Below are 26,562 nucleotides of genomic sequence, written 5' to 3'. Positions count from 1 at the left end.
AACAGACCCTCCAGTCCAACACATCCAGATACCCCAACCCAACCTAGTCCCACCTGCCAGCACCCGACCCATATCCCTCCAAACTCTTCCTATTCAAATACCCATCCAGATGCCTCTTTAATGTTGCAATTGTACCAGCCTCCACCACTTCCTCTGGCAGCTCATTCCATACACGTACCACCCGCTGCATGAAAAAGTTGCCCCTTAGGTCTCTTTTATATCTTTCCCCTCTCACCATAAACCTATGCCCTCTAGTTCTGGACTCCCCAACCCTAGGGAAAAATCTTCGCCTATTTATCCTGTCCATGCCCCTCATAATTTTGTAAGCCTCTATAAGGTCACCCCTCAGCCTCCGACATTCCAGGAAAAAAAGCCCCAGCCTCTTCAGTATCTCCCTATAGCTCAAATTCTCCAACCCTGGCAACATCCTTGTAAATCTTTTCTGAACCCTTTCAAGTTTCACAACATCTTTCCGAAAGGAAGGAGATGAGAATTGCACGCAATATTCCAACAGTGGCCTAACCAATGTCCTGTACAGCCGCAACATGACCTCCCAACTCCTGTACTCAATACTCTGACCAATAAAGGAAAGCATACCAAACGCTTTCTTCACTATCCTATCTACCTGTGACTCCACTTTCAAGGAGCTATGAACCTATACTCCAAAATCTCTTTGTTCAGCAACAGTCCCTAGGACCTTACCATTAGGTGTATAAGTCCTGCTAAGATTTGCTTTCCCAAAATGCAGCACCTCACATTTATCTGAATTAAACTCCATCTGCCACTTCTCAGCCCATTGGCCCATCTGGTCAATATCCCATTGTAATCTGAGGTAACCCTCTTCGCTGCCCACGACACCTCCAATTTTGGTGTCATCTGCAAATTTACTAAATCAGTTAGAATGGAGGTGCAGGTTTCAATTGATTAATATTCAAATTCTAGAATTTCTTTCAAGTCACTGCCCCGAGATAACTTAAGGTGTTCTGAATATAATCAGTCAGACAATGTAATTTTGGCGTGAGGTCCTATCTGTGTCTTCACCTGGAGTCAGACTGGTTTTATTCCCAAAGACTTACCTCCCTTTGTGAAAAAGGATTTTTATTATCTCTGTCGTAAATGTGCAGCACCTTATTTTTCACCAGTGACTCGAGTTCCAGATTCTTCCACAAGTGGAAACATCCTCTGCATATCCCACTGTCAAGGCCCCTCAGGATCTATTTCAATGGATATCCAGCTAATTTTAGCCTGAAGAAGTGTGCGTGTCAATGTTCCTACCTGGCCTGGCTGAAGAATTAGATAGAGTTGAGACGAAATGATCATGGTGGAATAATTCAGAGCATAGGCTTGCTAGAAGTCACATTGTAACGCAGGGAGAGTGAGAGAGTTGAAAATGTTTACATAATTCACAATCGACATTCCTCACTTTTCAGCCTGCACTCATGATTTAGCCTCAACATTCTCAAGAGGTCCAGGGGAACAACTGATCCAGAAAGAACTGCTTACCATCCAGTTAAGAGAAACCAGTAGATGACATTATTGCACCTTCTAGATACATATCAGAAACCAAGAAGAAAGAATCTGTGTATTAGAGGAAGTTCATTTGGGGCTGGTCCCAGGTATGAAGGCACTGTCGTAGGAAGAGAGGTGGGATAGGGTGGGTGTGTACTCTTGGAGTTTAGAAGACTGAGAGGCCACCTTGTTGGAACAAGGAGTTGAGAGTGTGGTGCTGGAAAAGCACAGCAAGTCAGTCAGCATCTGAGGAGCAGGAGAAATAACATTTCGGGCATAAGCCCCTCATCAGAAATTAGGCTTGTGGGCCGGGGGACTGAGAGATAAATGGGAGGGGTGTGGGCCTGGGGAGAAGGGAGCTGAGAATGCGATAGGTAGGTGAAGGTGGTTGGGAAAGGTGATCGGTCGGAGAGGAAGGTGGAGCAGATAAGGGGGAAGGAAAATGGACAGGTCAAGAGGGCAGTGCTGAGTTGGAGGCTTGGGACTGGGATAATGTGGGGGGAGGGGAAATGGGGAAACTGGTGAAATCCACATTGATCCCATGTGGTTGAAGGGTTCCAAGGCGGAAGATGAGGCATTCTTCCTCTAGGCGTTCTTCCTGCATGTCCTTGACAGAGCGGGAGGGGAGTTGAAGTGTTCAGCCACGGGGTGGTGGGGTTGGTTGGTGCCAGTGTCCCAGAGATGTTCTCTGAAACGATCCGCAAGTTGGCATTCTGTCTTCCCGATGTAGAGAAGACCACATCGGTGCAACAGACACAGTATATGACGTGTGTGGAAGTGCAAGTAAATCTCTGTTGGATGTGGAAGGACCCTTTGGTACCTTGAATTGAGGTGTGGGTGAAGGTTTTGCATTGTCTGCGGTGGCAGGAGTTGGTACCAGGAGTGCAGTGTAGGCTGGTGGGTGGGGGGCATGGATCTGACAAGGGAGTCATGGAGGGAATGGTCTCTCCAAAACACAGATAGGAGTGGGGAGGGAAATATATCCCTAGTGGTGGTGTCTGTTTGTAGGTGGCAGAAGTGTGGAGGATGATGCAATGTATTCGGAGGTTGGTGGGGTGGAAGGTGAGGACCTGGGGGTTCTGACCTTGTTGCAATTGGAGGGGTGGGATTCAAGGGCAGAGGTGTGGGAAATGGAGATGTACTGGGGGGCATTGTCGACCACATGGGAGGAGAAATTGCAGTCTTTGAAGAAGGAGGCCATCTGGGATGTTCTATGGTGGAAATGGTCCTCCTGGGAGCAGATGCAGCAGAAGTGGAGGAATTGGGAATAAGGGATGGCATTTTTACAGGAGGCAGGGTGGGGGGAGACATCGTCCAGGTAGCTGTGGGAGTCGGTGGGCTTGTAGTAGATATCCATGGTTAGTCTTTCACCAGAGATGGAGATGGAGAGGTCCAAGAAGGGGAGGGAGGTGTCCAAGCTGGTCCAGATGAATTTGAGGTCAGGGTGGAAGGTGTTCATGAAGTTAATGAACTGTTCAGCCTCTTTGTGGAAGCACAATTTAGCGCTGATGCAATCCTCAATGTAGCAGAGGAAAAGGTGGGAAATGGTGTCAGTGTAGCTGTGGGCAATGGACTGTTCCACGTACCTGACAAACAGGCTGACATAGCTGGGTCCCATGTGGGTGCTCATGGCTACCCCTTTGGTTTGGAAGAAGTGGGAGGATTGGAAGGAAAAGTTATTGAGGGTAATGACCAGTTCAGCCAGGCAGATGAAGGTGTCAGTAGAAGAGTACTGGTTGGGTCAGCGTGAGAGGAAGAAACAGAGGGTTTGGAGACCTGCGTCGTGGTGTACTGATTGGGTCAGCATGACTTGACAGTGTAAATGTGGAGAGATTGTTTCCTCTTGTGGGAGTGTCTAGGACCAGAAGGTATGAATTCAGTGGAAGGAGTTGCATATTTAAGACAGAGATGAGGAGGAACGTGCTCCCTAAGAGGGTAATGAATTTGTGAAACAAAAACAGGAAATTTCAGTTTCAGATCTCCAACATCCAAAGTTCTTTGTTTTATTTCAGTGTATTTGTGGAATTCTCTATTGCATCAGGCTGTAGATGCTGGGTCATTTAGTATTTTTGAGTCTGAGACAGACAGATTTTGAATTACTAAGAGAATTGAAGGGTATGTGGATAAGGTGCAGAAGTGGAGTTGAGGACGAATAGATCAGCCATCATCTCATTGAATGGTGGAGCAGACTCGATGGGCTGAATGGTCTACTTCTGTTTCTGTGTGTTTGCTGAAGTAGCAACCCCTGGCCAATTTCCCTATAATGACATCAAGGAAAGCCTCTCACACAGAAAAACATTGTTTTCCAAACACCTTGGAGTTTCTCGCTAATTGCTCTGCTCAGTGGCATGGTGGCTCAGTGGTTAGCACTGCTACCTCATGGTGTCAGGGACCCAGGTTCAATTCCAGCTTCTGTGTGGAGTTTGTATGTTCTCCTAGTGTCTGTGTGGGTTCTCTGGTTTCCTCCCATTGTCTGGTTAGGTGGATCAGCTATGCTCAATTATCCATAGTGTCCAGCGACTTGAAAATTCCATAAAATCAGATGGTTCTCTTGCGCCAGCACAGACAGAATGGGCCAAACAGACTCCATCTAGGGAAGAAAACAAGTTGTCAGAAGTAGATAGGTTGAGTTAGCAGGCAAACATGTGTTCAGATGGAGTATATTGCGCAAAGATGTGCACATTTGTCTTGTCAGGAAGAACAGAAAAGCATGCTGTTTAAACAAAAGAGATTGGTACAGAGGATCTGGATCCCCTGTAACATGGGTCACAGAAAGTTAGGGTGCAGGTACAGGGAGTGGCTAGGAAAGCGAATGAAAAGTTGCCGATTATTTTAAGGGGAATGAAATATAAAAGTTGTGATGCTTTGCTACAGTTGTACAGGACATTGATGAGACCACTTAAGGAAAGATATAACTGAAAAATATGGGATGGGGTGCTCTTTTGAGGGGCATTGTGGACTTGATGGGCTGAATGGCCTGCTTCCACACTGTAGGGATTCTATGAAGAATCTGTTTCAAATGCATCTTTTATCAGCAACACCCAAGAAAGAATCTGTTGAGATTGCTTACGATATTGAGGTGCCAGTGTTGGACTGGGATGGACAAAGTTTGAAATCAAGCAGCACCAGGTTATATTCCAACAGGTTTATTTGGAAATACTAGCATTTGGAGCACTGCTCCTACATCAGGTAGCTGTCATTGAAAGAGCGGTGCTCTGAAAGCTAATACTTCCAAATAAACAAAACAGTGACTAAGACTATGCTCCAATCATCGGTATTGTGTTGAAGTATGGCCAGACCAAAGGTCCAATCATAGACAAATTAACAGTCCATGGAAGACAACATGTTATTCCATCCTAACTTCCAGAAGATGTAGAGAGAAGGATGCATCAGGAGCAGTGTACAGTGCTGTGGTGGCCAGAGACCTCAAATGAGATTGGAGATATAATCGAGAAATTGCAATGACTGAGGTTTTTCAAGACTGGGAGACTTTCCTGTTCCCATAGAAGACAGAGCAGTGCAACCTACTTGAGTTCATTTACAAATCTCAAACTGAAGCTATTCAGACAGCAGAGCAATGTAGTGGATACATTGAGACTGCAGAATTATCAATATCAGTGGCAAAAGCAATGCTGAGTGAGCAACTTAACTGACATTAGGGGAATGGAGAACGTGAGGACCGCAGATGCTGGAGATGTCAAGAGTCGAAAGGGTGGTGCTGGAAAAGCACAGCAGGTCAGGTCGCATCCGAGGAGCAGGAGAGTCGACATTATGGGAATAAGCCCTTCATCAGGAATGTCTGGTTCATCACGAAGACCTCCTTAGAGAGGTTAGTATGCAGCTAAAGCAAGTATCAGCAATATAATAGAGTGTTGTAGTTTATTGTGAGGAGAATTGAGTGCAGAGTAAGGAAATTAAGCATCAGTTGTACAAGACATGAGTGAGACCGCATCTAGAGTCCCGTGTACAGTACTGGCTCCTGTTCTCATGGAAAGAAGTTGGAAGCAGTTTAGAGAATGGTCACCAGACTAATGCCTGGAGTAAATGGATTGCCTTATGAGGAAAGGCTAGACAGGCTAGACCTGTATCCTTGAGTTTAGAAGAGTTAGACATGACTAATTGAAAAATATAAGATTCTGAGGGCACTTTACTGGGTGGATGTGAAAACATGTTTCCTGTTGTGGGAACGTCTCGACCTAGGGATCAAGGTTTAAAATGAGAGGTACCCATTTAAGTCAGAGACGACAAAACATTTTTTCTCTCAGATGGTTGGGAATCTTTGGGATTTCTTCCTCAAAAGGCAGTCGATGCAGAACCTTTAAATATTTTTAAGGCAGAGGTAGCCCCTTGATTCCTAAGGGGATGAAAGATTATCAGGGCTATGCAGGATTGTCGAGTTGAGGTTAAAATCTGATCAGCCATGATCGTACAGAATGGTGGAGTGGGCTTGAAGGGCCGAGTGGCCGCCCCTGGTTTTAGGGTGAGTGAGGACATCCAACCTCATCAACAAGTTGAAGTTAGGAGCTTTCACACTTCAATACAGACGTATCAGCAAATCGGGAGGAAAATTTACTTAAAGTGGAGGCGAGCTGCAAACAACTATTATAAAGCCTCGAGTAATGTTCACAGATTCAGGACATGATCAAAAAGAAAAAGTTGCCTGATCTGGATAGTCATAATACCTGATCTCACAAAAGCAAATACCTGATCCAGTCAGATATCCAGTCCAGGTATCGGGGAACTGTGAAGAAGAAAGTATTTGCTTCAACAGTGTAGCCATCTTCCATCTTGGACAGTCATGAATTTGAAGGTCTCCCAGTTGATGTTATGGGACATCTACCTGAGTTAGCGGGGAAAAGTTCAGTTAAGAAGGAAATTCAGGTGATTAAGGGTCCACCACAGAGGCTAATAGACCAAGTACCACGTTCAGCAGCAATGACATTTTCCATGAAGGATACCTGAGAGATAAAAGATCCCCCAATGGAGTACGGATTTGCGAAAATCAGAATGAAGACCAGGAGTCCTCAAGCAAAAGACCTACTGATCTTACAAGATTGCTTGACAGATATATGAACAGGCAGGGAATGGAGGGATATGAACAGTGGAGAGGCAAAAGGCTTTTAGTTTAGAAAGGCATCAAGTTTCAGTGGGCCAAAGGCCCTGTTCCTGTGCTGTACTGAGAATTTTGAAAAATCCAGACTGTCCACATTGCTGAAGTCAGAGACTTGGAGGGAGATGGGGCAATGGTAAATGTATAAGTCGTTGCGAATACCAAAAAAATATTCACTCAAAAACTTAGGAAAGGAAACCTCTCTCTGCAGAGTCACTAGCTCATAGATCTGAGGTACTGTGGTTGGCAATGTGTCACTCCAGAGCCCAAAACCAGCACAGGGAGGGTATGTGACAGTGGGGGTCAGCAAGGGAGGGAACCATCCACATTGGGTGGGGGGGAGAGCAGGGGAACGGGTGTGATGGAGTGGTTATCAGAATGCCTCAAAGTTTTAGACAGAATACCTCTAGTTGTTTAATGAACCACGAGCTAATTAACAGAATAACGTGCTGAAGCAGACTGCATGAGCTATTAGGACAAATTCCACTTACAGAGGCAGAAAGGTGGTGATGGATTAAATTGACAATTCTGTGAAAAGTGTTCGGCCAACCTGCTCAGTGCTTGTGGACAGAGTAAGGAAAGGCGACACAATCACTGGAAAAGGGCATCTGACAGCTCCATTACACAGAGAGAGAGGGGAGTTAGCCTAACTATATAAATTCACAAAGACTGAAGGCAGCAAGGTGGTGGAATGCAGGGGGAGGATGACGGTGTCGTGGGAGAGTATCCCTCTGCATATGACAAGTTACAAAACCATAACCGTAAATTTGTGTCAACCCTTTCAGTATTTCTAAGGAACGTTGGTGCATGAGAAATGGGTGAGAGATTCATGAATACATTTACAATTCTGCAGTGACAGGTGAACTGTGTAAAATACAGGAGGGAAGACCTTCAGAGATATTGAAAAATATATCCCAATCACAAAATCGTTCTATTATTCAAGTTGGCAGCTACTTGCAGAATAAAGAAAATTATCTATAAATATCCTTATAAATTGATTATGGCAGCTGTACTGCATATGTAGTTTATAAATTATTTATGTACTTTTCTTCGTTGGCTTGACAGAACCATAAATTATTTTGTCTGGACAAAGTTCAGAAATAGATTTTAATCAATATTAGATTAGTTTAAATTAAATGAAAGGTCACTTTGATGTTCTGATCAAAAGGGCCGTGATTATCTCAAGTGGAAGTCGCGATGGTAATGTGGAGTAGGTGCCAGCAAGTTGTATATTTCTTTGCCGTGTAAGAGTAGCGAGGTGCCCATTGATATTAACATGATGGCAAGGGCTGCCTCTCAATGAAAATGTATTCCTGGCAAGTGGCTATTTCAGCAGCTTTCACTTGGGTTAGTTTAATCATAAGGTCAGCATAATACTGCAGTTTTAATTTTGATGTCCATCCCTAATTGCCCTTGAACAGAGTGTCTTGCTAGGCCATTTCACAGGGCAATTGGGAACCAACAATGTTGCTGTGGATCTGGAGTCACATGAAGTCAGACTAGGTAAAGACAGACCATCTCCTTCCTTCAAGAACACTAATGACCAAGATGCATTTTTACAGCAATGAACAACAGTTTCACCCTGACTAGTTTTCACTACCAGGTTTATTCATTGAACGTAAATTTTTCCGGTGTGGGTGGTAGAGTTTGAACTCAATCCCCAGAGCCCTAGTCTAAGCCATTTATGACTATCCCACGGTCTCCAGTATTCCTGGGTGGGCTGGGAACTCAAGGAGAGCTAAGTAGACAGAAGGTGACGGCCTAGTGGTATTATCGCTAGATTGTTAGTCCAGAGACCCAGATAATGTTCTGGGTGAAATAACTCCACAAAGGGTCAACAAACAGGCCATTGGTTAGGCCACTGTTGGAATATTGCGTGCAGTTCTGGTCTCCTTCCTATCGGAAAGATGTTGTGAAACTTGAAAGGGTTCAGAAAAAATTTACAAGGATGTTGCCAGGGTTGGAGGATTTGAGCTACAGGGAGAGGCTGAACAGGCTGGGGCTGTTTTCCCTGGAGCGTCGGAGGCTGAGGGGTGACCTTATAGAGGTTTATAAAATTATGACGTGCATGGATAGGGTAAATAGACAAAGATTGTTCCCTGGGGTCGGGGAGTCCAGAACTAGAGGGCATAGGTTTAGGGTGAGAGGGGAAAGATATAAAAGAGACCTAAGGGGCAACTTTTTCACACAGAGCGTGGTAAGTGTGTGGAATGAGCTGCCAGAGGAAGTGGCGGAGGCTGGTACAATTACAACATTTAAGAGGCATTTGGATGGGTATATGAATGGGAGGGATATGGGCCAGGTGCTGGCAGGTGGGACTAGATTGGGTTGGGATATCTGGTCGGCATGGATGGGTTGGACCAAAGGGTCTGTTTCCATGCTGTCCATTTCTATGACTCTATGACTAAGTCACCCTTTATTGACATATGAACAGTCCTTGACTTTAGTACTGCCTCCCTCAGAGTCAGGTCTCAGAATGCCAGGATCTCTGATACTGCTGTTTATATCTGTCAGCCAGAGCTCCCTGATTTGGGCCAGAATAAAAACCCCAATAAGGGAACTCATATTCTGTGAGGTCCAGCTAGCTGACCTTGTTACAATCATTCCATCCCTCTGAGTCTGAGAATATAGGCCTGTCCATTTTCAGCACTGGGTCAGATCCCTCCAACTCGATACCCGATATGGGCAGCACCGAACAAACGGGTGCCCACCTTGTGCACCAGGAGCGCTTCAATCGAATTTCACCCACCACTCATTGAGGCAGCTCCATCCGTCGTGTCCATCTATTATTCAGAGAGCTTGTCACTGCTTGATGCAGAGGATGAACCCACGGGTTCTAACAGCTTTTCCGAATGTACCAAGGTACAGGGCGCGTTTTGCTCCTGGACCATTTGCAAGTTCAAGGCTTTCATATGGTCCCTGACCTTGTTCAAGACCATCTCACCCACTGGTCACTGGTTCTGGCGTTGACCATGCCTCTTACCCAGGTAGGGCCACTCCCCTGGTTCCTACACCAAATTTTGTCCCCTGAAGTAAACTCGCTTAGATGGAGTCTCGTCTCTGGCATTGGTATTCTTGATGCTGTTTTACCCTCCACCTCCCAGGTCCAGGAAGAGCAGGGTTAACCTGGTGTGGAGCCATTTCCCCATTAGCAACTCTGCTGGAGCTCTCCCTATAGTTGAATGTGGGGTGGCTCTATAATCAAATAGGAACCGGAGTAGTTTGGTATCGAGTGAAGCAGTAGGCTGTTTCTCTAAGGCTGCCTTCAGTGTTTGGCCTGTTCTTTCTGCCTTACCCATTGGATGATAGATAGTATGGAGCTGTCCTTATATGTCAAATCCCATTCGACTTCAGGAAATACCCAAATTCCCTGCAGATGAACAATGGCCCATTGTCTATTATGAGCACACTGCCTTGAGTCTGTGCATTGAAAAAGACACATGCAGTTTTTCTCTCGTCGTTCCTGTATTTGACGAATGAACTCTTGAGTGGGCATCCACAATGACTAAGAACAATGAGCCCTTGAAAGAACCTGCATAATCGATGTGTAACCCAGGTCAGGGTTTGTCCAGCCATTCCCACAGATATGGGGGAGCTGCTGGCAGTAATTTTTGTCCTTGATGGCACTCTGGACACTGCCCCAGCAACGCAGCTATGTCAGCATCCAATCCTGGCCACCAGACATAACCTCTCAGCAACATCTTCATTTTGGAAACCCCTGGTGGTTTTCAGTCAGAATGTGACAATGACCTTTGCTCAGGACAATCATTCTTGCTGTCCATGACAATATGCCATCCTCTACTGAGAGCTCGTCTCTCCTGGTCCAAAAAGGATTCCGTTTTGGTTATGGTGACCCTTTGGGTTTCCCCAGCACCACCAGCTGTTCCAGTTTCGCCAGGACTCAACCTTTTTGCATCCAAACTCTAATATTGTCAGCTGTGACTGGAAGTGTTCCCATAAAATGTAATATCATGACAGACTCTTCCGTTGGGAGTATCATTGGTGGTGCATCTGTCAATGGGAGGCAGGTCAGTGCATCCACATTCCCTTACTCTGAAGTGGCAGGATCTCTGACCCCCCCCCGCCCCCAACCCTTTTTATGTCAGCCAGGACTCCCTGATTGGGCCAGATTAACAGCCCAAATCAGGGAACTCATATTCTATGAGCTCCAGCCAGCTGACCTTGTTACAATCAGTACATTGGGGACCCAGGTTCCAATCCTGGCACAGCAAGTTGTAAAATTTGAATTCAACAAAAATCTGAAATTAAGAGTCTAATGATGACCATGAAATTATTATCAATTGGAAAAAAAAACATCTGGTTCACTAATGTCCTGTAGGGAAGGAAACTGCTGTCCTTACCCCGTTCTGGTCTACATGTAATTAACAGGTCCACAGCAATCTGGTTGACATTTAACTGCCCTCTGGGTAATTAGGGATGGGCAATAAATGCAGAACTAGCCAGTGACGCCCACATCCCATGAATGAGTAAAGAAAAAAAAATGGTTGGGATGGGTGAATTAGAAATGGAAATGGATAATCAGACTCACATTACGTCTGCTCCCCTCTCCTCCTCCTGGCACAAAACATTATCATGCCTGAGGCTGGCCAGGGGTTTTTGGAGAAGGTAATGAATGAGCGTTAATTTATATAGCACCTCTCAGGATGTTCCAAAGAATTCACAGACAACCCTTGTGATCTACCATTTAGGAATGATATGACATAGTTTCATAAATATGGGTTCCTTTTGGGCCCAAGCCTAGATTTTTACTTGGCAGGTACTGGTAGCTTTTCATACAAGTCTTCTATGTGTGGCAAGTGGGAAACTCTATTGACTGTCAATTCAGAATCTCAACAGAGACAGACTGAGGTGTCAGGTTTCACAACTGGTACTACTTGTACGGTCCATTTAGCAAGTTTTACTGGATATATGATTCCAAGTTCCTCTGGATGTTCCAATTCAGCCCCTACTTTGGCACATAGGGCACAGGGGACTGTTGTGCCTTGAAGTATTTAGGCTGGGCCACTGGATTGACATAGATCTTGGCCGTGGCACCCTCTATCTTCCCAAGGCCCTCTTGGTACACTTTGGGATACTTCCCAATGACTTCATATAGATCGCCAGTGCCCATTTTAAAGATCTGTCTCCAATCCAAATGGACTTTCTACAGCCTGGCCCTTCCCAAAGGTTGGGTCCTGGCTCTTGATCCACTGATAAGGGGAGTCGGAATGACTGTTGCCCATGTGTAACTATGGTTACCGTGATCCCAATAAAGCCCTATAGACCCTGAATCTCCTGAGTTTTCACGGGAAGGGACCAGTTCTATGGTTTTCCTGAGGTCCAGATCTGGTTCAGTCAGTAGCTTCCTTTGTGTCACAATATTATTAATTCCACAAACTAATGATCCCTTAACATTTCCTGAAGTCTGACCCATGCTCACAGTGTTTCACAAATTTCCTCACTCTACTCAAGAAATCAATAACTAGTTCTCCAGGAAGTCTATTTGCTGTGTTAAACGTGTTACACTGTAATCTCACAGATAGTTTGGGGTTGTAGTGGTCCCCTACCATATGTATCAGTTCGTCAAAAGATTTTGACACTGAACAATCTCCACAAGGAGATTAATTACTGATTCACCATGGGCTACGTTGAGGTTATTACAAGAAGATAGAAACATCTTGACATAAACATCAAAGTAAAGTTCCAATCTGTTTCCCAACGCTATCAATCCCAGAGAACTCTCACTCCAATCTCAGCTTTCGAAAGCTTTCCCGAGCTGATGCTTCCCAGTTTTTTTGCCTCTGGCTGCTGAAAGAGTTGTTTGTTTCCCGATTCCTTTCAGAAGCTGTTGGCCTGAACGTTCCACAATTCCCGAAGGCCCAAGTTTTCTCAGCTCTTTCACAGACTTGAAACTAGTTCTGCTGATGTGACTGGTTCCCCTGAGCTGGCTTGATGCTTATGCTCTGAAGTCAAAACAAAACTAATGCCCTGATCTGTTTACTCTGACTGTCATAAACATAACAGTGCAAACAATTCGTTCATTAACAGTGGTCTGCTTCCCAAGTGACAGACGTAACATGCCTTCCTGAAGTTCAAGTATTTTTTTTCGTTCATTCAGTGGGCATCACTTGCTAGGCCAGCAATATTAGCCATCTCTAAATGCCCAGAGGACAATTAAGAGTCAACTATATTGCTCTACGGTCTGGAGTGACATGTAGCCAGACCAGGTAAGGATGGCAGTTTCCTTTCCTGAAGGACATTGGTGAACCAGATGGGCTTTTCCTGACAATCGGCAATGGTTTCACAGTCACCATTAGACTATTAATTCCTGCTTTGTAAGGAAAGATGCATATACATGTTGCTCAGTGGCTGTGAGATACACTTTGTGATGTGAAACTGTTTGAGATTTCCTAATAAACTGAACCTACTTTACTTTCTAATCCAATACGAGAGTGGGGTTTCTGCGTTCGGAAAACAATACCTGAAGTGGTTGAGCACGGAATTGCCAGAGGCCATTTGGACCCCATGTACCTACTCAGCCTGAACACTGCTTAGTGAAAGTGATACACTGAATGTCCCACAGTCACTGCGAAGAGACAAAGGAAACTTTTGTGCTCTTCTGTCTTCAACCACTGCAGTTTAACAGATTTCCTGAAAAATTAGTTTACCTGTACATATTTTCTCTTATTAATTGATCATAAAATTACACAAGCCTATAGAATGAAGTCATAGAGTTTAACAGCACAGAAAGAAGCCATTCATTCAGTTGGTCCATCAAGTCTGCATGGGTTAATAAACACCAACCCACTGTAACCCTGTTATTCAGTATAGTGGTCCATATCCCTGTATGCATGGGCACGTTAACCGATGATATAGATACTTCTTGCATATGTTGTAATCGTTCCTAATGCCCAACATCCTCTGAGTTAAAAAATCTTCGATTCCTTCGAAACCTCCTGCCTTAAATCGATGTCTCCTAGTAATTAACCCTTCTACTAAGGGGAAAAGTGTATTCTTATTGACCCTATCTACAATGACAATTTTGTAAATCTCAATTGCCACCAGCTCATCACCACCTTCTGAAGGGCAACTTGGGATGGGCAATAAACTCTGGCCCAGCCGACAGTGCCATACCCTGGGAATTAGCTTTTTTTAAAAAATCAAGTGCACCTCCCCCCCCCCCCCTTTCAGTTTTCTGTGCTCTGTGGAAATCAAGCAGACCCTCGCTAGTCTCTCTTCATAACTGGCTCTCTCCAGCCTGGACAACATCCTGGTGAATCTCCTCTGTATCCTCTCTAATGAAATCACATCCCTCCTTTCGAGTGGTGACCAGAAATACACACAGCTTGAAGACATGTTTTGAGAGTGCATTTTTCCCAGATTTCTGTCCAGAGTCAGACAGCCAGGTGCTGGTATTATTGTTATTATTTTGAAGCCCCAGCTCCTACCAACCACAGCTGAATGAAGTATTGATTCTTTTAATTGCTTTATATCAGTGTCACTTATTTAAAATCACTATTACTTTGGTTCCTGGATTTCACTAAATCCAGGCTTCATTAATTGACAATCACAGATTTCTTAATTCTAAGAATGAGGCCATTCAGCCCATCATATCTGCACTGGCTCTCCGAATGAGCATTTCAGTTAATTTCATCCTCCCTGTAATAATGAACCCTTCATATTTGACACCCATAGTTAAAGTGTGTTATTGGTACAGCTGATGATACCACTGGACAATTTAGATACTGGAATGAAAGTTGGCTAGATAGCCCCTTTATTTTGGTTAGTTACTGTGGTGCTCAGTCACAGAGACACATGAGGCTGTAGACCTTTTAACAACAGAGCAGAACTTTATTACACAAAAAAAATTAGATTAAAACTTTATATTTAGAGGACATTTATAATGATTTTAAAATTCATGGGATCAGTGTCTCAACCATTTCCAACACTACTGTTATAAAGACTCAATTCCAGAGAAACTAGACACCTATCTCAACTCTTTCACTTTTTACTGTAGTAAAGTTTCTTGGTCTATGGAAGCAATTTGATAATGTTGTGACTGTTCCCAAATCAGGGTCCCGAATTCAGGGTGGTTTTGGGTGATCCTTCCACAGTGGTCCTGTTACTGGGGGTGACAAGGAACATACTGACTCTCCTTCACTCAATCACTCCCTCGTTGACTGGTTAATTTACAAATGACCCTTTAGCTTGTGGATATCTTTTCCAAACCAAATATATTTATGTTCTAAAATGATCGAGAAGAAAGTGAGGACTGCAGATGCTGGAGATCAGAGCTGAAAATGTGTTGCTAGAAAAGCGCAGCAGGTCAGGCAGCATCCAAGGAGCAGGAGAATCGACGTTTCGGGCATGATCCCTTCTTCAGGAATGAGGAAAGTGTGTCCAGCAGGCTAAGATAAAAGGTGAGGAGGGACATGGGGGAGGGGCGTTGGAAATGCGATAGGTGGAAGGAGGTTAAGGTGAAGGTGATAGGCCGGAGTGGTGGTGGGGGGCGAAGAGCTCAGCAAGAACATTGCAGGTTAGGAAGGCGGTGCTGAGTTCGAGGGTTGGTACTGAGCCAAGGTTGGGGAAGGGGAAATGAGGAAACTGGAGAAATCTGAGTTCATCCCTTGTGGTTGGAGGGTTCCCGGGCAGAGGATGAGGCGCTCTTCCTCCAACTGTCGTGTTGCTATGGTCTGGCGATGGAAGAGTCCAAGAACCTGCATGTCCTTGGTGGAATGGGAAGCGGAGTTGAAGTGTTGAGCCACGGGGTGGTTGGGTTGGTTGGTCCGGGTGTCCCAGAGGTGTTCTCTGAAACGTTCCGCAAGTAGGCGGCCTGCCTCCCCAATATAGAGGAGGCCACATCGGGTGCAGCGGACGCAGTAAATGATGTGTGTGGAGGTGCAGGTGAATTTGTGGCTGATATGGAAGGATCCCTTAGGGCCTTGGAGGGAAGTAAGGGGGGGAGGTGTGGGCGCAAGTTTTGCATTTCTTGCAGTTGCAGGGGAAGGTGCCGGGAGTGGAGGTTGGGTTGGTGGGGGGTGTGGACCTGACGAGGGAGTCACGGAGGGAGTGGTCTTTTCGGAATGCTGATAGGGGAGGGGAGGGAAATATATCCCTGGTGTTGGGGTCAGTTTGGAGGTGGCGGAAATGATGACGGATGATATGATGTATATGGAGGTTGGTGGGGTGGTAGGTGAGGATCAGTGGGGTTCTGTCCTGGTGGCGATTGGAGGGGCGGGGCTCAAGGGCGGAGGAACGGGAAGTGGTGGAGATGTGGTGGAGAGCACCATCGACCATGTCTGGGGGGAAGTTGCGGTCTTTGAAGAAAGAGGCCATCTGGGTTGTTCGGTAATGGAATTGGTCGTCCTGGGAGCAGATGCGACGGAGACGAAGGAATTGGGAATACTGGATGGCATTTTTACAATCGCCACCAGGACAGAACCCCACTTGTCCTAACCTTCCACCCCCCCCCCCCCCGTAAAAACACCATCCCATATTCCCAATTCCTTCGTCTCCGCCGCATCTGCTCCCAGGAGGATCAGTTCCAATACCAAACAACCCAGATGGCCTCTTTCTTCAAAGACTGCAGTTTCCCCCCAGACATGGTCGACGATGCTCTCCACCACATCTCCTCCACTTCCCGCTCCTCTGCACTTGAGCCCCGCCCCTCCAATCGCCACCAGGACAGAACCCCACTGGTCCTCACCTACCACCCCACCAACCTCCATGTACAGCGTATCATCTGTCATCATTTCCGCCACCTCCAAACTGACCCCACCACCAGGGATATATTTCCCTCCCCTTCCCTATCAGCGTTCCGAAAAGACCACTCCCTCCGTGACTCCCTCGTCAGGTCCACACCCCCCACCAACCCAACCTCCACTCCTGGCACCTTCCCCTGCAACCGCAAGAAATGCAAAACTTGCGCCCACACCTCCCCCCCTTACTTCCCTCCAAGCCAAAGGGATCCTTCCATATCCACCACAAATTCACCTGCACCTCCACACACATCATTTACTGCGTCCGCTGCACCCAATGTGGCCTCCTCTATATTGGGGAGACAGGCCGCCTACTTGCGGAACGTTTCAGAGAACACCTCTGGGACACCTGGACCAACCAACCCAACCACCCCGTGGCTCAACACTTCAACTCCCCCTCCCACTCCACCAAGGACATGCAGGACCTTGGGGTCCTCCATCGCCAGACCATAGCAACACGATGGTTGGAGGAAGCGCGCCTCATCTTCTGCCTAGGAACCCTCCAACCACAAGGGATGAACTCGGATATCTCCAGTTTCCTCATTTCCCCTCCCCCCACCTTGTCTCAGTCCCAACCCTCGAACTCAGCACCACCTTCCTAACCTGCAATCTTCTTCCTGACCTCTCCGCCCCCACCCCCACTCCGGCCTATCACCCTCACTGTAACCTCCTTCCACCTATCGCATTTCCAACGCCCCTCCCCCAAGTCCCTCCTCCCTACCTTTTATCTTAGCCTGCTGGACACACTTTCCTCATTCCTGAAGAAGGGCTCATGCCCGAAACGTCGAACCTCATGTTCTAAAGTGAGCCAATTTAAATAAGCTTTCTTGACTAAAATAAAATGTCTGTTTATTAGTTATTAAGATTTGGGAAAAGTTCATGAGACGTGCAAATATATAAATTAGCGATGATAGCTGAGTCCAAAAAATAAAACGAAGGTTAAGTGTATATGAATCGGTCTTTGGCTTGACTGTAAATATTCTGAGGCTGTTTAAGTGGGGATACCAGTAGCTCTTACTTTGACAGTTGAGTAATTCTTTCTGGCTTTGCAGTTTCTTTCTCCAGCAGTTTTGTTTTGATCATTTGGAGAGAGAGAGACTTTATTTCTCTTTACCTGTAGTCATGGGGTTGATCAGTGGATGTTCTGAGCTATGTCCCTCCTTTGCACACTTTAGCACAATAGAAATCAGTCCCAAACCACTATACCAATGCTAGCAAACATTCAGTGGGAGCTATAGTTGGGTTTTATTCCCCGTTCACATTCCAAGAAAGGTTGTATGCAAAGATGTCTTTTGCCCTTTTTGCCTTTTTACAACTTATTCTATCTGAGACACAACCCCAGGGGAGATTATAGTTGAGTGTTTTTTTTTAATGGAATCTCTATCTTTGGATTAATTGTAAGTGCTATTTTGTCACAGCAAAAAAAAAGGAGAGAAAGAGCAGTTAGACTGAGACCTGCAAAAACCTCCAAGCAAGTGAGATTGTGCTCTCTCTCTCTTTCCTCTATGAGTGAAAAAGAAATGACACTTTGAATCCTTGAAAGGAGAAAAAGTCTTACTCAAGCCAAGACCTAAGTCCAGCTGAAAGATTCCCATATTGAGGATCACTGTAGTCAAGAACAATTCTCCCTTACAGTTTGGACTCTTGATCCATCGACTGTTTTTGCCTGTATATTCCGCCCACGATATTCCCCAAAAACTGTCTCACATCTATTCTGTCTGTCTGTGAATTCCTGTTTGTGTGTTTCACTTTAAAGCATGTGTAGTTAAGTCCGCATAAGGAATTAATAATCCATTTTGCCACATGTTGGAGGATATAATTGTTATGATAAATAAGATTAGTTTTCTTCTTCATAGCTGAAACCTGATGTGATTTTCGTTTTTCTTAGATATTGGTAACACTCAGGCAATAGAATAGAATACAATAGAATAGAACAATACAGCGCAGTACAGGCCCTTTGGCCCTCGATGTTGCGCCGATCCAAGCCCACCTAACCTACACTAGCCCACTATCCTACATATACCTATCCAATGCCCATTTAAATGCCCATAAAGAGGGAGAGTCCACCACTGCAACTGGCAGGGCATTCCATGAACTCACGACTCGCTGAGTAAAGAATCTACCCCTAACATCTGTCCTATACCTGCCACCCCTTAATTTAAAGCTATGCCCCCTCGTAATAGCTGACTCCATACGTGGAAACCACCTGAATAATTATGTTGGTCATATTTCACATTTGTGATCAATTCTAGGACTTTATTTCCAGTGCACTGTTGCCCTCAGTGTTGTAGCAACTGAAACCAAAGATAATGGCTTAGCCTACCTATCAAAACCCAACAGTATGAACATGCTTCCATTAACACAGGGATCTGGTTTCTGACAAAGTGCTGGACTTAGTCGGGAGGACTCTCTGAGAGGAGAAAGATTTAAAAATGAGATGTGGGGCAATTATTTTACACACAGGGGGTGGCTCGCATTTGGAATGAACTTCCTGAGGAAGTGGTGGATGGGGGTACAATTACAGCATTTAAAAGATGTTTGAATAAGTACATGAATAGGAAAGGTTTGGAGGGATATGTGCCAGCAGCAGGCAGGTGGGACTAGTTTAGTTTAGGATTATGTTCAGCATGGACTGGTTGGACCGAAGGGCCTGTTTCCGTGCTGTATGACTCGAAGTAACCAGCAACCAACTGCCTCCATTTTAAAATCCAATTTTCAAAAATAATATTTCCATATAAATGATGCTTCTGTCATCACATAATATGTGATACAACTCATTCATGATCTTTGCATCCATGATTGTCCCGATATATCCTGGAAGGTATCATATTCATTGGAATGAAAGATCTACTGGAAAATGAACGTGGGTATCGTTCTTATCTTTAAGTGATTTCAACCTCCTTTGCAGCTGATCAAGTTCTCCTTCTGGTTGAGTTCACCAGACTCCTTATCCTCCCTAAATTTCTCCCTGACCCATATTCACTGGCAGCTCGTGACCTTGTCATCTCCCTTGCTAACCTAATCATAATAATTAGCCAAAAGGCCATTCTCTGATCAGGCACCCATTGTCTCTCACCTGAGCTGTCTCTCCTTGTTCCAACTCAACAGTATTAGCAATCCTCTGGGTGGAAAATTCACAACCCTTTGAGTCAAGGAACCTCTCCGCATCTCAGCCCGAAATAAGCAGGTCCTCATTCCTGAGACTGCATTCCGTTGCTCTTGATTCTCCAGGTCCCAGGTGAAACAACATCATGACAAACCTCTGAAGATATTTACGTTTGAACAAGCTCAGCCCTCATTTTTCACAACTCCAACTCAGAGGGAAGAGAAATGTAAGAACAATAAACAGTAATAGTTAGAAATTTAGGTACACAACCTATTTCGAAGTATATACAAGATGGTTGGACTAGTCTCACTCACCAGTTTCACTGATTTTCCTTCTGGAGGGGTTGTTATTACTGCTGCCTCATAGCGCCGGGGAACCGGGTTCGATTCCGTGCTCAGGAACTGTCTATTGTGGAGCTTGCGTATTCTCCCTGTGTCTGCATGGATTTCCTCTGGGTGCTCCGATTTCCTCCCACCGTCCAAAGATGTGCAGGTTAGGTGGATTGACCATGATGAATTGCCCATAGAGTCCAGCTTAGTGCAAGCGAGGTGGGTTAGCCATGGGAAAGGTGGGTTTCTAGGGTAGGGGAGTGGGTCTGGGTGGGATGCTTTCCTGAGGGGTCGGTGTGAAGCTGGATGGCCTCCTTCTGCACTGTAAGGATTCTATGAAGGGAATAGACCTCGTGTACTCAGGCACTCCTCAAAGGCAAAACCCCTTTACATCAGCCAATCATTCTGCTCTATCTGAAACAAATAGATCCTTCCTGAGGTATTGAATTGAATTGATTGTCACATGTACTGAGGCACAGTGAAAAGCTTTGTCTAGTGAGCAATACAGGCAGATCACAGAGTTAAGTAGTATAGATAAGTAAATAATAGAGAAACAACAGCAAAAACAAAAACACAGTTACAGGAGAATGTTAGGAGTTTGTGAGTCCATTCAGTATTCTAACAACAGTAGGGTAGAAACTGTTGTTTCGAAACCAGCTGGTGAGTGTATTCAGGCTTCTGTACCTTCTCCCCGATGGTAGAGGTTGTAGAAAACCATTGCCAGGGTGGGATGGATCTTTGAGAATGCTGTCGGCCTTTCCTTGACAGCGGGCCTGGTGGATGGATTCTGTAGATGGGAGGTTTGTCTTTGTGATTGCCCGGGCCGGGTTCACCACTCTCTGTAACCGTCTCCGATCATGAATGGTACAGTTGCCATACCAGGTAGTGATACATCTAGACAGAATGCTCTAGATGGCGCACCTATAAAAGTTGGCAGGGGTATTAGCTGTCATGCCAAATTTCCTCAGCTGCCTGAGGAAGAGGAGACATCGGTGGGCCTTTGTAACCAGTGCATCCACATGAAGGGTCTAAGAAAGCTTGTCGTGGACGACCACTCCCAGGAGCTTAACACTCTCCACTCGTTCCACCTCTGTGCTGTTAATGTGCATGAGTAACATCCCGCCAAAGGTCAATACTGACAATAATAGAAAACCAAAACTTAATACCATGCTGCAGAGAGTGATTCTGTGCAAACTCATCCTGAAATTAACTTCTTAAAAAAGTGTGCATTGGAAAATTCTAGCACATTCAACAGTCAATCATGCAAACATGTCTCTTAAAATGAATTTACAGCATGTGGGTGTTACTAGCTGAGCCAGCCCTTATTGCTCATCCTAACTGTCCTGAAGGAGATGGTAATGAGCTGCTTTCCTGAACCGTTGTAGTCCACGTGGTGTTGAATACCCCTCAGTGCCGTTAGGGAGGGAGTTCCAGGACTCACTTGCATCATCCATTAAACAAAATCAATGGTGCAATTTTGCATTAAAGGCACAGTGTCAGTGACATTATAAACAGATAATCCCCAGGCTGTTATGTTAAGGATTAGTCAATATGAGAGGAAACAGACTTTGATCGTAATCAATGGTCTGTGAGGAGATCAAAAAGAAGTCATCTTAACATCAAACAAGTCACTTCTATTTGTTAATTATATTCTGTTTGTGCTCATAGGTTGTGAACGTTTATCTGAATGCCTGGGAATCTCTGCAGGCCAAGCCAGTCAATTCATTGAAAGCTTCCTACAGAAGTACAAGGAAGTCCGCACTTTCACTCAGAGAACCATACAACAATGTCACCAGCAAGGTATACTTTCATAGGTACAGGGCGAGCTGGTGTGGTTGCTACATTTGCTGGGTGTTTGAGTTATTATCAGCACCTACATCTCCACAGGGATTTTCCATCTAGCGTTCAGGCCTTGGGCTTCATTCAGTTCGGCCCTGCCTGCTTGAATAATGATTCTGATGATTGAAAGGGGCCATGCAGCTTTCAGCATTTAGTCAAATCCCCACGGCAACCATTGCTATTGAGCTTACAACTGCAAGACTTAGGCTTATCATCTGACTGGGAGTTCTAATCTTGAGCATCATTCGGTGCTGCTCCTGCTAACTCTTGCTTGAGCTGATGCAGACCCCACTCATTGTCACTCAGATTATCCATCTTGTGGCACCTTCCTGCCCTTCCTTCTGAAGGGACCTTATCCATTTCAATTCAGCTTTCACTCCCTCAATTCCACCACCAGTCAACCCCTTCCAGCCAACTCTCCTTCCTGGCCCCAGGGTGGCTGATAATTATCAATGGCTTTCTTTTACAAGATTGGCCTGCTATTGAAAACCCCTATCTCCAAAACTTCAGGTTTGACTCAGCCATGCTGCTGACTCATTGCTCTGTCTCCGACTTCCCTCTCCTCGTTCAGGTCCTCAATCTTGCCACCACATTCCACACTCCTCATCCCTGACATTCCCCGTTAAACCTCCAGTCCCATCACAGCATTGTAACAGTACAGAAACTGTGCTGGCCAAAGGCCACACTGAAGGCTTGCATCAACTCACAATTGTGTCACAGCGGGAAAATGAGTTTGGGAAATACTGCAGTAGAACATTATCTGTTTCCAAAACTGTCTCCTTTTCCTCATGTCACGCTCAATTGCTGAACAGCAAGTCCCAACAATAAATAAAAACGTAGAAATGTAGAAAATAGGAGCAGGAGTAAGCCATTCGGCCCTTCGAGCCTGCTTCCCCATTCACTATGATCATGGCTGGTTATCCCAACTCAGTCTCCCCACACACTTCGACTCTTTTAGCCCAAAGAATTAGATTTAACTCCTTCTTTAAATATTTTGGATTCAGCCACTTTCTGTGGTAGTGAATTCCAGAGGCTCACCACTCTCTGGGTGAAGACATTTCTCTGCACCTCAGTCCCAAATGGGCTATCCCATATCCTTGAACTGTGACCCCCGGTTCTGGACTCCCTGGTCATCTGGAACAGCCTTCCTGCATTTAGCCTGCCTAATCCTCTTGGAATTTAATTTAAGATCTGCCCTCTTCTAATCTCCAGTCAATATGCTCCTAATTGCTCCAGTCTCTCTTCCTATGTCAGTCCTGCCATCCCAGGAATCAGCCTGGTAAACCGTCATTGCACCCTTTCCATAGCAAGAACATCCTTCCTCAGAAAGGGAGACCAAAATCCTAGGGAGTGTCATTGAACAAAACGATCTAGGGATGCAGGTACATAGTTCCTTGAAAATGGAGTTGCGTGTGAAGGAAGCATTTCGTTCTCCTGCCTTCTTTGGTGAGAACGTTGAGTTTAGAAGTTGGGACATCGTGTTGCAGCTGTACAGAGCATTTGTAAGGCTACTTTTAGAATATTACACGCAATTCTGGTCACCCTTCAATAGGAAGGACATTGTTAAACTTGACAGGGTGCAGAAAAGATTTACAAGGATGTTGCTGGGACTGAAAGGTTTGAGCTATAGGGAGCAGTTGAATAGGCTAGGGCTATTTTCCCTGGAATGTTGGAGACTGAGGGGTGACCTTATGGAGGTTTATAAAATCATGAGGGACAAGGATAGGGTGAATGGACAAGGTCTTTTCCGACGGGGATCTGGACAGTATAGGTTTAAGGCGAGAGAGGAAAGATTTATAAAGAACCTGAGGGTAGCTTTTTCACACAGAGGGTACTGCATGTATGGAATGAGCTGCCAGAGAAAGTTGTGGAATGCAACATTCAAAAGGCATCTGGATGGGTTTATGAATAGGAAGGGTTTGAGGGGATATGGGGCAAATGCTGGAGAATGGAACTAAGTCAGTTTAAAATATCTGGTCGGCATGGATGAGTTAAATATCTGGTTTTCTTCCTGCTTCTCTGAGGTACAGCACTTGGCAGTCATCATGTCAAACAGCTAGCGGGTCTATTGTCGTATTGTTTCATGACCCGTGGGAGAGAGAGAGAGACTACAGTCAATCATGAAGAGGTGGCTGTCATTCTCAATCTAACCCAAACACTCACCCTTTCAATCTGAACTTATTCATCAAAGCCACACTCTGGAGTTTTAACCCTCCTCCTCCCACACTGTGGCTGTGGCATGTGGGTGGGGCGCGTTAAATTGACACCAGCTCCAATCTGCTGTCTTTGTGGATGCTCCAGTCTTTATGGTCCCAAATCAGATTTTCACATTTCCCATTCCCAAATTCCTTCCCTTCACTCTTTTGATTTTCCTCTACATTGTTTTTTCTGTATTCCTCTTCTTCTTTTCCTTACCATCTTTTCTCTGCCTCCTTTTCCATTCTGTCTGATCATTCTTTCTTTGAGTTCAAATCTACTAGGCAAAGGAAACCATTTTCACTCAGTTATACAGATAACCAATTAATTCTTTTCCTGTTTTCTTTATCCATGGGATATGGGTGCCGCTGGTTGGATCAGAATTTATTGCACATTCCTAATTAACTCACGTTGCTATGGGTCTGGAGTCACATGTCATCCAGACCAGGTAAGGATGGCAGTTTCCTTCCCTGAAGGACATGAATGAACCAGATGGGCTTTTTCAACGATGATTTCATGCTCATCATTAGACTCTTAATTCCAGAATTTTTAATTGAGTTCAAATTTCACCATCTGCCATGGCAGGATTTGAACCCCTGTCCCCAGAACATTACATGGATCTCTGGATTAGCAGTCCAGCAATAATTCCACTAGACAGTCACCACTAGGCCATTGTCCCTCTGCTGCATCACGTTCTGCATGGGGTGAGACGATCCCCTCTTGCTAGCAGCCTTCCTCTTGGCCATGGGGTCCCTGTAACCTTGAGAGCACAGCAGGAGCTGACAGAGAGGTGTTTCCATTGAGCAGGAGGCTGATGTTCTCCTTAGACTGATGTCTCAGTGCCAGCCTTACCATTGGGTAATACACAATGAATGTGTGAAGTTGGCAACAAGGTTACTCTGGGAAGAAGAACACCATCCTTAGCTGGAAGCCTGGACAATCACCACTGTGTTTCAGGAGAATCGGCATTCAAAACACTTTCTAATGAAAGGACAAATTAAGCTGCTTCCCAGAGACTGGAGATCGTCAGACTCTCAGCGTGCATGAGAAAGGAGTAATATGAACTGTCCCACTGAAGGGAACATTGTGGATCATGAGGTAAAGACCAGTGGCTGGTGCTCAGGAGCTCTGTAACTTGAGATCTGATTGTGAGTGCTTCTCTCTGATGTAGCTGAAAAGGCTTTTGTCTGATTCTGAGCTCCGTCTCGAGAAGCTATACATGATACAACCAGGTCACCTCATTCACATAGGACTCAAAAGGCTTAACTTTCAAGAACTCTTGTCTCCTGCCCAAAGCCATGTGCACAAAAGCTCACTGCTTTTCCGAAACAAAAGATTTCAGCTGGAAATCCAATAAATTGGCTGCCCCCCTGAACAGTTAGAAGAAAAGTAGCTGCCTTCTGGTGTTCGCTAACCCTTGGGTAATCAAATGTTTTCACACGTCAAGTGCCCAATGTTAATGTCAACCACCACCCGGCTAGATTAAAAACAACAAGGTGCAGAGTGACAGCTTCCAATCCTGCTCACTCCAACTCCAGCAGCGGACACAGCTCCTATACTAACATGGGCACATTATATTGTAGACCATAAGACAATAAGACATAGCAGCAGAAATTTAGGCCATTCAGCCCATCAAGTCTGCCCCACTATTCAATCATGGTTGATAAGTTTCTCAACCCCATTCTCCTGCTTTCTCCTCATAACACTTGATCCCCCTGAAAATCAAGAACCTATCTATCTCCATTTTAAATATACTCAATGACCTGACCTCCACATCCTTCACTGGCAATGAATTTCATAGACTCACCATTAATTCCATAGACTTACAGCACAAGTGAGGCTATTCAGCCCATCATTTCTGTCCCAGCTCATAAAGAGCTATCCAATCTAATTTGTATACCTTTATTCCTTCATGGGATGAGGGCATTGTTGGCTAAGGTCAGCCTTCCACAATTACTGGAGAAGGTTTTTAGGGACAGGAATTACACACATTTGGAGAAGAGTGGACTTAGGGCTAATCCACATGGCGTTGGAGGGAGGTCCTGTCTGACAAGTTCTTTTGAGGAAGTGACAAAGATGATTGATGAGGGTAGGGCAGTAGATATTGTCTACATGGACTTTACTAAAGCATTTGACATGATCTTTCGTGGTGGGCTGGTCCAGAAGATTAAGTCACATGGTGAGCTGGTAAGTTGGATGCAAAATTGTCTTGGTCATGGAAGACAGAGAGTCATTGTGGAAGCGTGTTTTTCTGACTGAAGGTCTATGACCAGTGGTGTTCTGGAAGGATCAGTTCTGGGACCTCTGATGTCTGTGTTATGTATAAATAAGTTGGAGAAAATAGAGGTGGAGTATGTTTGCAGATGAAATGAGAATTGATGGAATTGTGGGTACTGAGGAAGGTCATCAGAGAATACAGCAGGATGTCGATCAGTTGGAAAGCTGGGTGAAGAAATGGAAGATGGAGTTTAATCTGACAAATGTAAGGTGATGCATTTTGGGAAGTCAAATGTAAGATGAAAGTCTACAGTAAATGGCAAGACCCTGAGCAGCATTAATCTACAGAGGGATCTTGGGGGGGATGTCTATAGCACCCTGAAAGTGTCAACACAAGTGAATAAGGTAGTAAAGTGTTTGGCGTGTTTACCTTCATTGGTCAGGATATTGAGTATAAAAGTTGGTAAGTCATGTTGAAGCTGTATAAAATCCTCACTA

General features: G+C 45.1%; 1 protein-coding gene across 1 annotated transcript in view; it reads left to right on the top strand.

Moving 5' to 3' along the window:
* poln (polymerase (DNA directed) nu) overlaps positions 1-26,562 on the top strand; it is a 278,171-nt gene that overhangs the window by 225,712 nt on the left and 25,897 nt on the right. Inside the window, exon 9 of the mRNA XM_072592605.1 lies at positions 21,481-21,612. Within this exon, the coding sequence (XP_072448706.1) occupies positions 21,481-21,612 (132 nt within the window). The remainder of the gene's footprint in view (positions 1-21,480; positions 21,613-26,562) is intronic.

Source organism: Chiloscyllium punctatum, chromosome 2, assembly GCF_047496795.1.
Source record: "Chiloscyllium punctatum isolate Juve2018m chromosome 2, sChiPun1.3, whole genome shotgun sequence".
Taxonomy (NCBI): Eukaryota; Metazoa; Chordata; class Chondrichthyes; order Orectolobiformes; family Hemiscylliidae; genus Chiloscyllium; species Chiloscyllium punctatum.
This window is presented reverse-complemented; position numbering and strand designations above follow the sequence as displayed.